We start from the raw sequence: 13,544 nt of genomic DNA on the forward strand, positions 1-13,544 counted from the left end.
TTGTGTGTCCTGCTCTGGAATTTTTACTTGCTCCTAGAAGTGAATGGGAATCAAATCACTGGAGGACCTTAATTTAGAAGGGGCATGACAAGATTTGATCTTTTGCACAGGACAACTCTAATGCTTTGCAGATGAGAAAAATGAGGATCAGAGAACTGAAATGCTATTTGTAAGGCTAACGCTCCCAAAATGGCACTGTTGGAACTCAAATGGAGGGGCTCTTACTAGGACCTCAGCAGCTGCTGTGGACAGGAAGAAATGTGCTAGGAGCCCGGTAGATTCTGGTCTGGATATGAACTATCTATAGCTTCTAATTCTCTCTCTCTGAAATGTAGTGATGAATTATCTTCTCTCCTCTCTCAAAAAGCAAGCGAGCAAGCAAACAAACAAACAAACAAAAACAGCCTAGACTTCTGAACTCACCAAGAGAAAATAGCCCTTGGGAGACTTTTGCTCAAGTTTTCTTGAGCCCAAGTGATTATGGAGTGGAGGCATCTCCTGATTCCAGCATTCAGTTCTCCCTTATTTTTCTCTTTTGCTCTGCCTGAGATCTCACTTCCTTCAGGCAAATAATAGTCTCTTCTTGAAGTAAACATCACTAGTAAGTTTGCATATGTTTTTTTAATACACACTCATTTTATTTTTATTTTTTAAAGATTTTATTTATTTATTTTATAGAGAGAGGGGAAGGGAGGGCAAAAGAGAAGGAAAAAATAAATTCAAAAAATCAATGGGCAGTTTCCTTTCATGCATCACCCCAATGGGGACCTGGCCTGAAACCCAGGCAATGTGCCTTGACCAGGAATCGAACTGGTGACCCTCTGGTTTACAGGCCAGCACTCAGTCCACTGAGCTGCGTCAGCTAGGACTAAGTTTGTATATGTTTTCTCTGGAAGTGCAAACCTTGGATGGGGTGGCAACATCAATTTTGTGGTGCATCCTGGGGCAGAGGTAACTAACTATACACCTTCCTGCTCAAAGTGAGCGCTCTGTTTTAGGAAAACCATTAGCCTTCCTTTGTTGAAGTGAGGGAGGAGCTAAGAGGACTCTCAAGTGTGATGTCAGGTCATTGTCTCCTTTTGGAGCTGACTCAGGGAGTCAATAAACCTGGGCAGTGACCACCAAGAATACACACTGGCCCACAGAGAACCTGATTGGCTGCCATATTGGCTAGATGGCAGCTCTGGGAACACAGAACAGAGAAAGTACATCCTTAGCAGAAGCACCAGTCTTGAATGTCTATATCTTTACATGCAAGATGGTGACACAGGTTCTCCTCCTCTTGAGGGCCCTGGTTTGGGATGCTGTGTGCTTTTGCCAGTTCCCACAGCCGGGAGGGCGTGCTGGCTATAGTAGTGCTTCCTGGGATCAAACCAAACAGCTGCTCCTTTCCATCCTCCCCCTTAGAGTGAGGAAGGGATGCCCCTGTTCACTTAAGGGCCTCACTCTCAAAGAGTTCTGTCTGGACCAAAGAGTATGTTCATCATTTTATGTTTTAGAAGATAAATACATATGTGTAATTTGAGTTCTTATTAAAAGTGGAAGATAAAATCTCATACTTCTTGGGATTCCCTGACTCAGTTTTTCTACTTAGGCATTTTAATAATCATGGACCTGGGAACTGATTTGACTTGTGCGGAAGAAATTTTAGGAGAAAAGAATAATAGAACTTTCACTTCTTCACATCATGAATTAGAGATTTTGCACAGTGCTCAAGGTCCTTTTTACACATTACTTGTGAATGGAGGTAGGAACACAACTATTATAAATTACCTAGTAAAGTACAGGGCACTCTTGTAATGTGGGTGATTAATCTATGGGAGCACACATGCATCAGATGCCCAGACAGCTGAGCGCCCAGTAATGGGGCATGTCCCTTCCAGTAAAAGGATGGCAACACATCTAACCTGTAGGCAGTACGCGGCTTCAGCGGTCCATCACAGAATTTTTGCTGATTGGGATCACATTTTCCACCCAGGCTGTCCATCTCTGCTCCAAGCTTAATGTTAAAACTCCTGGAGTTGCTGTCAGGACTCTCGGCACATTTGCTGGCAAAATAATTGGTCTGATACACTCGAATGGAGGCATTGTGCCTGTATTCCAGGTAGGAGGGCAGAGGGTGCTGTTGTTCTGGCTTCAGCTCATCACTGCCTGGAGGGAGAAAACCCACAGTGAGACTGACTTTCTTGTAACTTTAGGTTTCTTTTTCTTTCTTTCTTTTTTCCTTCCTTCCTTCCTTCCTTCCTTCCTTCCTTCCTTCCTTCCTTCCTTCCTTCCTTCCTTCCTTCCTTCCTTTCTTTCTTTCTTTCTTTCTTTCTTTCTTTCTTCTCTCTCTTTCAACATTTTATATATTTTTCTCCCTCTTTCTTTCAAGATTTTATTTATTTTTTAGAGAGAAGGGGAGAGAGAGAGGAGAGGGAGAGAAACACCCATGTGTGAGAAAAACATCAATTGGTTGCCTCTCATACACCCGCAACCTAGAACCTGAAAGCTAGGCCTGTGCCCTGACTGGGAATCAAACCAGTGACCTTTTGGTTTGCAGGCCAGCACTCAGTCCACTGAGCCACACCAGCCAGGGATCTACCTAGGTCTCTAAGGTTGACTCCTCACCATCTCTGGGCATTCGCAGAGTGCAGAATTTGTGACCTTGAAGGGTGCTCTGAAATTCTCCCAATAAAATTAATTTTAATTCATTTTTTAAAAATAAAAATAAAGTGTATATAAACAAAATTATACACAGATACACATATATACCACCATTTTTCTTGGAAATGAAATGTGTGTGTGAGAGGATATTACAACTCCAGAAAACAAAACACTCACTGTGAGTCAACCAACTCAGTGAGCTCTCTACCTTGTCAATAATCATTGTAGCTAAGCTAATAAGGAAATCCCTATGACCTGGGAAATGGGGAAAAGATAAGAGAAATCAAGTCCAAGGCCAGAGCAGTTGCCCCACCAGCACATTCCAGGTGCCACGCCCAGTGTGATTACCACTCCAGTACAGGACTGTTCTCTTGAGTATAGTTTAAACCTGGCTTGAATTTGGTCCCTCATGCAGAACACTTCCCAGAACTCTTCCCCTGTCCACCCAGCCTGCTGTGTGTTTTGGCACTGCAAAGCAGTTTTGATGGTGGCTGGAGGAAAGCATAATTAGGAAGATAAATATTACAGAGGTTGAATACCACTTACAATGAACTTTGAGAAGTGGTACGGTAGGGGTTCATTGCATCCTGGACTCCTGTTTAACAATAGTTGCTCAAAATGGGTGGACCTTGGAAATGTTACTTTGGTGGCAGTAGTTGAAAAGGAACGTAGCCTTCAGGATGAGGGTGGATGCTATAGATGCCATTATATGAGATGGACTGTCATCTCAGACCACTGGGGAGCACAGCCCATCTCCATGGACATCAATAAGTAAAACCCATCTTATTTCTGGGGTATGACTTCTTTTCGGTCACTGCCTTACATCCATGAAGTAAAACATTTTCTTCATTGTAGCCTACTTAAATCCGAAGTCTCTGCATAGTTCAATTTATCTCTAGTTATGAGGTGTGAAGAAATCTGGGATGCACCACTGACCCTTGAAATTATTTAATTAATTATGCATGCCCAGCTTTAGTATGGCTATATAAGATGTAAGAGCACATAGACTGTTATACACCTAATGAGACTAAAATGCTCTCTCGCTCCAATGTTTGGTTAGGTTTAAAGTTTCCCTTTGCCCACAAATGGGTTAAAATAGTCAAGGATGTGTAAGAAGTTCATGTGCAGCACCTCCCACAATTTTGAAAAATATAGGACATGCAAAATATATCAATGGCATTCCAGACACAAACATTTATTTTGGAGAAAAAATAGTGGCAAATGCACTTATGGACATGTGTGCACCAAGATACAACACTGCTGTATTTTGACAAATGTTGATGCATGTAATAATCTCTAAAGATCATACTCAGTGGTTGTATGGAACATTGTTAATAACCTAGTATTTGCCTGATCCTAGGAATTAAGAAGACACTGAATAATTTGAGAATGAAATAACTAGAGAATAAAACATACTATTGAAAATGCAGTAGAGAACAGAGGAATGCTTTTTATGATCATATTTTTCCTCCCTTAAGCTTTTGCATATTTTTGTGAATTGGTGGGTAGTTTGGGAGCATGTGATTGGTTGAGGTATTTCGGACAGGGACAGGTAAGAAAGCGGAAGCATATTGCTGCTTAGTGGAAGACCCGAAGAGCAGTGAACAGGACTGAATGAGCAGTGAAGGAGATTGAATGAGTCAGTACACGCAATGCATTCCCAACAGTGCCTGACACGTAGTACGGGCTCAGTAAGTGATGATTATTGCTATTACTGTTGTGGTTGCTGTAATTATTGTTATTCACCCATTTCACAATTATACCCGGCAGATAATAGGCTTTATTGTTGAAAGAGCCTTTGAGCGGTTTTCTGTTACATCTCCCTGCATCTGGCAGAGATAGAGAGAATGATAGAAAAATTAAGTTTTTCTTTGCATTTGAGAACAGAAGGATGCCCCACAATGACCTTTGAGAAAGAAACCCTGTGGCTTACAGTGGAATGAATTCACTTACCATCGGCCTCTCGCACTACCACTGTGAAGTATTTCACAGCACCATTGGTATCACTGAACCAGCTGCAGTTGAAAGTAAAGTTGATGGAAGATTTGCTAATTAGCACGTCCTTTATATTCACACGGATATGTGGAGGAGGGGGAGGAGGGCCTGAGGAAATAACCAAGAAGGGTCACAGCTCTGCTTTCACATGTGAACAATCAGCAAATTGAAGGGCTCCACTCATCCACCTGCATATTCTCTCTCTCTCTCATTCTCTGTGTGTATGTAATCAAGAAACCATCCTCCTCTCCTGAGGAGAAGCAGGGTGAGGAAGTGACCTGCCAGTGACACATTATACCTAATGAAAGAGGCAGCTCCTCAGCAGGATTTCCTGGATTTGTAGCATCAAATTGCTTAAAAGCTCCATTACGGCTCCAACAGTATCAAGCAAAGTGATGTATTTAAATACTAACTCATTTGGGTACTTTAAGATCTTTTAACTTGTTTGCTGCACGGGTACTTTACACAGAGAAATGTTTCCATTTCCCAGAGTGTTTCAGGTCCACTTCTCTGACACAAGACACGATAACGTGGAAGTGAATGGTATACAAGCCGGTAGAGTGATAGACACGGCAGAGGAAGGCGCGCACCGGGAGTACGCCCCCGGGGACACTTACGGTCTATCATTGTGATAGTGCTGTCTTCCACCACCTCGCTGGTCATGCCAGCTGACTGCACCTTGATGGACACCAGGTATCTCTTATGGGGCACTAGCATCATGATATTGAGCAAAGATTTTTCCTTCTCCAGCTTTCTGGAAAACTCAACTTCTTGAGTGTCCATTTTCCGGCATTCAATGCTATACCCATCGAAGTCGGAATCAGGAGGGATCCAAGAACAGGCAATGGCTGTGGAGTTCTGAGGCCGGCAATGCAGGTTTTGTATCTTGTCTGGCTCTAAAGGAAAGAGAGGAAAGGGCACTTTTAACAACTCTGTGAGACACTTTTTTTCAGCTTCTTTGAGTCTGACTGGTTCAGAGATCTAAATAAATAATTCCCAAACTTAATTTGGCTTGTTTTCTGAGGAAAAAATTCTCGTAGCTCTCCAAGGTAATATGTCTGCCTGCCTGCCAGATTCTATTTTGAGAAATATTAAAAGTTAAAATACTGTCCCTTGAGAAAATCACCAGGTGCCAACATTACTGGAAACATAAATGTGTACGTGGGCACTGAAACCAAGTGACAGAAGTCGGATGGAAGGTAAGGCAGAGGAAAGTAGAACTCAAGAGTGCAGCTCAGCCTGCCTGAATTCAAATTCTGTTTAGCAGCTACATACTCTCAGGCAAGTTACTTAACATATCCGCACCCCTTCTGTGAAGTGGGGAAATTCAGGTAACCAATCATCATATGGTTACTGTGATGATTCGACAAGTCGAAACTTGCACAGCCACCTCAGAACAGTGGCTGGTGTAGCGATTGCTCAACAAATGCTGGCTTTTATAATGAGAAAATTAACAAATGGCATTGCCGACTTGTTACCCTGAGGGCCCTGGCTTCTGTCCCCCTCTTCCATTTTTTTGCCTGCTCCTCCCTGCCCACACTCCATGGCACAAAAATTGCTTGTGGCTCCCCACGTAGACCACACTGGTCTATGGCCCCCTTCTTACGGTCACTCAGCTTCTCCTGTCTGACAGACTGCCTGACCCAGGAAGGACTCAGTGGATGGTAGCTGATCTTATTGGTTGTGAATGACAAAACAATGAGTAAGAAATTCAGTCTGAAAGAAAAGCACTCATGTGACTGCGCTGGTTAATAAGAAACTGTGGCCTGCCCTAACCAGCCACATGCCTACCATTTGTAAGTATTTATATATTTATAGAGCTAAATTGTATACTTTAAATAGGCAATTTTTTGAATTTTAATTTTAGCACCTGAACTGTTTACAACAGAAAAGTTCTGCCCTGGCCAGGAGTGTCAGTTCGTTAGAGCATTGTCCCGACACACCAAGGTTGCGGGTTCAATCCCTAATCAGGGCACATACAAGAGTCAACCAATGAATGCACCAGTGAGTAAACAACAAATCAGTGTTTCTCTCATTCTCTCTCTCTCTAAGAGAAAAAATTTCAATCAAGAAATAGCCTGGCTGGTGTAGCTCAGTGGATTGAGCACGGGCCTGCGAACCAGACAATCGCGGTTCGATTCCCAGTCAGGGCATATGCCTGGGTTGCAGGCCGGTTCCCTACAGGCCAATTCCCAGCAGGGGACGCATGAAGGCAACCATACATTGATGTTTCTCTCCCTCTCTCCTTCCCTTTCCCTCTAAACAAATAAAACCTTAAAAAAAAAACTAAAAAAAAAAAAAGAGAAACCCAGATTGTTTAAAAAAAAAAGAAATAAAACAACCCCAATATATAAAATCAAAGTTATTCTGGTCTGTGTTATAAATGGGCATTGAGGTCAGGGGTGCTATGTTGGAGTGATCTCCCTAAGATCTGCCTTACTTTTCCCCATGAATTTCCAAGGAGCTTTTAGGCTCTGCAGTGGAACTTGAAGGCTAGCTCTAGACCACCTCATTTCATTCCAGGAGTCAAAGCCTTCATAAAGATTAAATGGTAAATGCCCAACCATTGTTCTATGGACCACAGCACAGAATACAGCTACAATCCTCAGACAGCAACAATCCATAACTGATGGCATCAATCCATCAGAAAGGCTCACAAAAGAACTGGCATTTGAGACAAGCAGTGATCATGTCTTTTCAAACATTAACTGCTTGTTAAACTTTTGAACTCCTTTCCAACCAAGTCAGAGCTGAGACCCAAACACACCTTCCCTTTCAGCCTTGGAGAAAGTCTTTTAAGACATCCCATCTAATTCATAATTCTGATGATCCATACAAAAAATAATACAGAAACTTGCTTCCACCTCTTCCCTTAGTTCCTTCTCTCTCCTCCGTTTCACCTCTAAATCCCACCTGCCTTCCAAGACTCTGGTCCCATCCCATTCACTAAGAAGTGATGCCTACTGTGTGCAAGGTGCTCCCCTGGGGACTGTGAGCACTAGAGAGGTGTACACATTAATCTAACCTCTAAGAGGAGAAAAGACTCCAAAACAGCCATAATATAAATAAGGTGGAAAGGCGAATCTACCAGATGAAATGGGAAAAGGAGATGCTGTGTACCATGACAGACACATTTGTGCTGCTGGAGCTAGTGGTGAGCAGAGCTTAGCAAAGGCTTTACCTGGCAAAGACGATACCTTGCCAAGTATTAGGAAAGGCTTTTTAGGTAGGGAAACCAAGGGTGGGGCTGGGAGGAGTGGGAAGAAGGATGATGAGGCAGAACTCCAAGTTACTATTCATCGTGGCTGGAGCTTATTTGTGAGTAATTGGCTACTGGAATGATTTTACATGAAAATTGTAAACTTCTATTTTGTTCAATCCTTTTATTTTGGGTTTTCTATTACCCACAGCCAAACCTAACCCTAACTAATGCAATCTTCAAAGTTCCATCAGTCGTTCTTCATGACATTCAGCCCCTTGACCCTCTGCATACTAGTTGCTCTCCTCTTGGGCGTGCCCCATTTGGTAAATGCTACTCTGAAACACTAGCATCAGGGACCTAACACAATCCTCCAGACATGATCTGACCAGCCCAGCCTCTACTGAGCTCTTAAACCGAGTGCCTGTGATTCAATCACACATTCCACAATAAGCTGCTGAAAATCTACCTTGAGCTTGTTATGGAACAAAAACTCTTAGTTCTTTCACATATTTATTTGGACATATATCTATTTGATCCCCAACTACTCTTCTGGTATAATATGGATCTCAGATTACAATTGTTATAGCACTGACATTTGTTGAATAAACAAAACAATGACTGGCATAAATTTCTCATTTTCAGCTAGGTGTTTCATCAACAGCCACTATCTGATCTGAGAAGTTACATTTACTAGGTATTACTGAAAAATAAATATTTGGATTGAAGTGTTTCTTTGAGGTTTGTTCATCAATTCCAAAATGTCTTTGAGAAGAAACTCATATATTTCATTGTTAAAATATTTCTCTGTTTAGGATTTATTATAATATGTCCTAACTGATCCCTCTGCTTCTAGCTTGCCCCACTCAACTTATTTTTTACACTGTACCCAAAATGACTTTCTGAAGTACAAATATGATTATGATATTTTGGTGAAAAAATCCTTCAGTGGATCCAATTGTTTTGAGGATAAAGTTCAAAGTCGTCACCATGGCTCACAGGACATTTTGTAACCTGATTCTCCTAATCTGCACCTTTTATCCTCTGGCCACCTAAACTCCTTTCTGTTCCCCCTCTCCTTCCTGGTCTTGGAATATTTTATTCTCTCTACTTGGAATAGTTTCCACTTCTCCCAACTGCACCTGGTGAATCTACTTTTTCCTTAGGATTTGATTTGAATGTTTCTTCTTCCAGGAAGCTTCCTTTGCATTGGGTCAGATGCCACTACCATGGGTTTCTATAGCACCAAATGCTGCCTTCATCACACCCATGATGTAATTTTTTTTGTGTGATTGTACTTCCCACTTGACTGTAAACTCAATGAAGGCAGAGCTTATTTCTTTATTGTTCACTGTTATTAGTATTGCATAAATGAATAGATTTATATAGACTTCTGCTTGAATTCAATCTAACCAATCATGAGTAAAAATGTAGATTTAACCCAAATCTTATAGGAAGTGGATGTTGTAACACACACTTCTTCTTTACACCATCTGAGAACCAAGAGAAGCAAAATATGACATACTTGTCCTCACAGATCCAGAGATTGGTCTGCTGTAGGTTTTCCAGGAGTCGCCACTGACGGTTTTGACACTGAATTGATAGGATCTCCCTGGACGAAGACCATACACGATGCGTCCTTCTGATTTTCTGTTGCTGTAGGGGTTGAAGACTGTGATTGCATCTCTGGGGAACCACTGCACCTCAAAGTCATCGTAGTCTGTCCAGTCAGGTGGCCCCTTCCAGGTGATGGCCAAGGATGTGTTTGCAACATCAGTAAATGACATAAGACTAGGAGGGCTTGGGGCTATATGTAGGAGAAAGTGAAAAGCAACATAAACACTTCTGTGATATAACGTATACAAATAAGATAGCTGAGTGACATTAGACATACTTTAAATGTACTGAGGGAGAGAATGTAATATAATCATAAGAGCTTGCATTTATGGTGCTCACTATATGTAATACCCTGTCTTCAAGTGTTTTATGTACATTTCCTTTAATTTGCATGACCACAGCTTCCTTACCAGGGTGCTGCAGAGCATGAGTGTGCCAAGATATTGATTCCATCACATTTTGAGATGTAAGGCCTAAAGCCCACAGACTATGTCCATTTCCAGATGCCTTAGGCCATTGACCCTAGCATGGCACATAGATACATTAATGTTATCTGTGCATGCTCAAGAAATAAAAAAAATTTAGGAAGCACTGCTCACAGGCACACTATGATGATGTATGTGATTATACCCATTTTATAAACAAGAAAACTGAGGCTTAGAGATGCTCAATGAGCTGCCCAATTACACTTAAGTAGCAGAGCTAAGCTAAAAACCTAGATCATTTTAACTGAAATCTGTTTCCTTTATCCACTGTACTATTGTGCTGTCCCAAGTTCAGGGGGTGGCACATGGCACATTATTATTGACTTTATTTCTTCTTATTAAAACCATAATTAAAATGTGTCTTTGGAAGCTACTTCCCACCAATACTTCACCTTTGGCAAATGTGCTTCTTACCTGTTCGGCTCTCCCCGGTGGCCTGGTTGCTGAGATCGCCACTGTGGGTTACCACACACAAGGTGTATTTCCTTCCAGGAACAAGGCCATGAAAACCCCACTCTGTCAGGTCCTTCTCTTTCCAGTTTTCCTTCTTTGTGCCATTGGGATTATAGAGAATCAGCTCATAAAAGTCGAAGTCCCCAGGGGCTGGGCTCCAGGTGAACCACAGACTGTCTGTCATGTTCTGATTGGATCCCTTGAGATTACTCACAGAGGCTGGGACTGAAACAGAGGAAAAGCCTTTATTGAAAACAAAACAGAAGCAAAGGCATTTTGGCGGATGGGTGTAAATAGGATTTCTGTTGGGCATATGGATGAGTAGCTTCTACTGTAGAGTCAGATCTTGACTACATTCCGGATCACTGAGATTTAGGGGAATGTGGCCTAGAGACATGGTACAAATTAAAATAAAACAAAACAAAACACAACAGGTGGTGGCTTTGATATGCTTACCACATGGGCTCTAACGAACATATAAAATGAAATCTTCAGAAATGATTGACTAAGACTGGTCAAATAGCTTGTACTTAGCTCATGAAAGGCCCTAAAGTTGTTCATGAAAGACTCCAGCCCCATGTAGCCTGGCGCATCCCCCTGGTGGCCACCACACTGTAACATCCCTCTCTGGGGATCTTCACTTCCTCTCCAGCTTTTAGGTTCTCAGTCCTTTCATGCTCTTTCTTACTAAGATCTTTACTAACGGTCACTTCTACATAAATTGGTTGCACTGGCTCTTGTTCAGTGAATATTTGAGCATCACCATTCTTGGAAGAGTGAAGACTATTGTTCCTTGTTGGAGGGACTTTTAACATTAATGAGCAGATAAGAAAAAATGTGCCAAGCGTGGCCTTCCCCAGAAATGGTAGCAGTAGGCCAGTCTATTCATGCTTTGGGCTTATCTGCTGCTCCTTCCCATTCCCTTCAAAAGACAAGCTGAGGACTTCCATCAGGTACCTGGAATGTGCTCTCGTCGTGGCTCCCCTCGGGTTGCAGCTGAAATGCCCTCTTCTGTCTAATGTAGTTTCCTTTCCTGCCAAGTTGCTCCCTGTCGCAACGTACTGTTTATTTCCTTCATAGACTAAGGTGTTCCCAAATCACCTCCCTTTAAAATCTGCTGTTCCTTGCCCCCTCCCCTTCCACGACTGCAGAGCTCCGTGAGGTCAGGGGTACCGTCTGTTCACTGTCATATTCCAGCCATGAGCCCAATTCCTGGGACACAAGAGCACTCACTCAAAAACTACTGCCCCTCACTCAAAAATTATGTCAAGTGAAAAAAATTGAATAGAAAAATGAGGTCATGGGCTCAGATTATGGAAGAAGAGTAGATCCAGTTTATTTGCAGTCCAGAGCGATGATTCTCCCTCTTGTTTTCGGAGAATTCTTGGTGTCCATTTCACCCAGTGCTGTGGTTTTGATTCAGAGCAGTCTGCTTGTTGGTTCCACTTGCAGTTGCCCTTTCCCTGACCTGCCCTCCAGTCTACCTACTTCTTGTAGAAAGAGTAAGGGCACGGCTTGAATTGAGCCACAATGGGTTCCAACCCTCTTGCAAGTAGAGGAGCCAGATTCATTTCTTTCATCAAACCCTATGGGGTAAACAAGTGGAGGCAACAGAGCAGAAGCCAGTGCAGAAACTGTTCTGATATGCAATCATACGTCTGATCTAGGGTCAGAAAGCCTGAAGATCACAAATTTCATATAAAGCTATACTGTGGATAGACTAGGAAACTAAGGATAAATCAAGGAAAATCCCGTGACTATTGTGACAATTTCCCTGCTATTCATTAATGCTTGGGCCCTGGTCTTACCTGTTCTACCAAATATGAAAGACTCATTAGACAGCTCCCCACTGTGAGTTACAATCACCAGTTTGTACATTCGGCCTTGCAGTAAGTTCTGGAAAGAAAAGCTCTGGACTTGTGGGTCAACCTGAGCTCTCTCCCGCAGAGTTCGGTCTGGGTTGTACAGAAAGATGTTGTACCAGTTGAGCTCTCCCTGTGATGAAGTCCAGCTGAAGGATAGGTGTCTGGTGGAGTTCTCGGTGATCTGCAGATTGGTGACAGCTGCTGGGACTGGAAAAGTCAAGGAGCAAGAGGGTAAGGTTGAGTTCCGGCATGTCCTTGACACAGCCTGGGTGATGCTATGCTTGAGTGGACTCACTCAAATGGCAGCTCAAAATATATGGTCCCTAAAACTGATGAACGAAGTAAAAAACGGAGTCATGGACACATGGAATAGACTGACAGCCGTCAGATGGGAGTGGGGAGGGGGCCGGATGAAAGAAGGTGAAGGCATTAGCCAAAGATCATAGTGCATAACCCATAGACACGGACAAGAGTATGGTGATGGTCAGAGGGAAGGGGGGCTGGGTGGAGGTAGGGAGAAAGGAAAATGGGGACTTTTCTAATAGTGTCAACAATAAAAACAAAGTAAAACAAAAGACATCGTCTCTGCCTTTAAAAACATTGGCTTCATGGAGACCCTGAAGCACAGAAACCTAATTATTGATGCTAAAACTGTTCATTAAAAAAATACAAAACCACATAGCATAACACTCTCTGGAACTCAATCAACAAAACAAACAAATGAGAAAAATAGAACCAGAGGAATGGAAATAAAGAACAAACTGACAGTGACCAGAAGGGAGGGGGAGGGAGATAACGGGGGAAAGAAGGAGAAAGGTCAAGTCAACCAACATGTATGAAAGACTCGTGGACAAAGACAAGGGGGTGGGGAGGACTGAATGTGGGAGAGGGGGGTGGGCAGGGCAGGTGACAAAAATAGGGGGAAAATGGGGACAACTGTAATTGAACAACAATAAAAAATTCAAAAGCTAAAAAAACAAAACCACAAAAGAACAAGGGAAACCAGTAATAAAAAAGTATCTTAAAGATATTTTGCAGGGTACATGTGATAAATGCTAAATCTGACCTATGTGACTAAATGTTTTTCTGACTTGAAGAGCTACATTAGAGATAGAAATCTATCTATGAATGCCATCTGAGAGTAAATGACCATCAGAGGGAAGCAGAGAGTGGGTGGGAAAGAAAGGGAAAAGCAGACAGAAAGGGGAAATTAGATTCAGGGATATGAGGAAAAAAAGCAAGAGGAAAGCTAAAACCACAGTTAAAAAGTTTACATTAGGATTT

At 42.4% G+C, this 13,544-nt stretch overlaps 1 protein-coding gene across 3 annotated transcripts in view; it reads right to left on the minus strand.

The window, feature by feature from the left end:
* PTPRB (protein tyrosine phosphatase receptor type B) overlaps positions 1–13,544 on the minus strand; it is a 108,483-nt gene that overhangs the window by 30,361 nt on the left and 64,578 nt on the right. For all 3 annotated transcript variants that reach the window (XM_037132136.2, XM_037132135.2, XM_037132137.2), the window contains 6 exons: positions 12,204–12,467; positions 10,357–10,620; positions 9,366–9,647; positions 5,259–5,537; positions 4,600–4,749; positions 1,908–2,151 (listed from right to left, as the gene is read on the minus strand). In XM_037132136.2, the coding sequence (XP_036988031.2) occupies positions 1,908–2,151; positions 4,600–4,749; positions 5,259–5,537; positions 9,366–9,647; positions 10,357–10,620; positions 12,204–12,467 (1,483 nt within the window). The remainder of the gene's footprint in view (positions 1–1,907; positions 2,152–4,599; positions 4,750–5,258; positions 5,538–9,365; positions 9,648–10,356; positions 10,621–12,203; positions 12,468–13,544) is intronic.

This window comes from Artibeus jamaicensis, unplaced genomic scaffold, assembly GCF_021234435.1.
Source record: "Artibeus jamaicensis isolate MK-2021 breed Jamaican fruit bat unplaced genomic scaffold, CSHL_Jam_final contig_233, whole genome shotgun sequence".
In the NCBI taxonomy this organism is placed as follows: domain Eukaryota; kingdom Metazoa; phylum Chordata; class Mammalia; order Chiroptera; family Phyllostomidae; genus Artibeus; species Artibeus jamaicensis.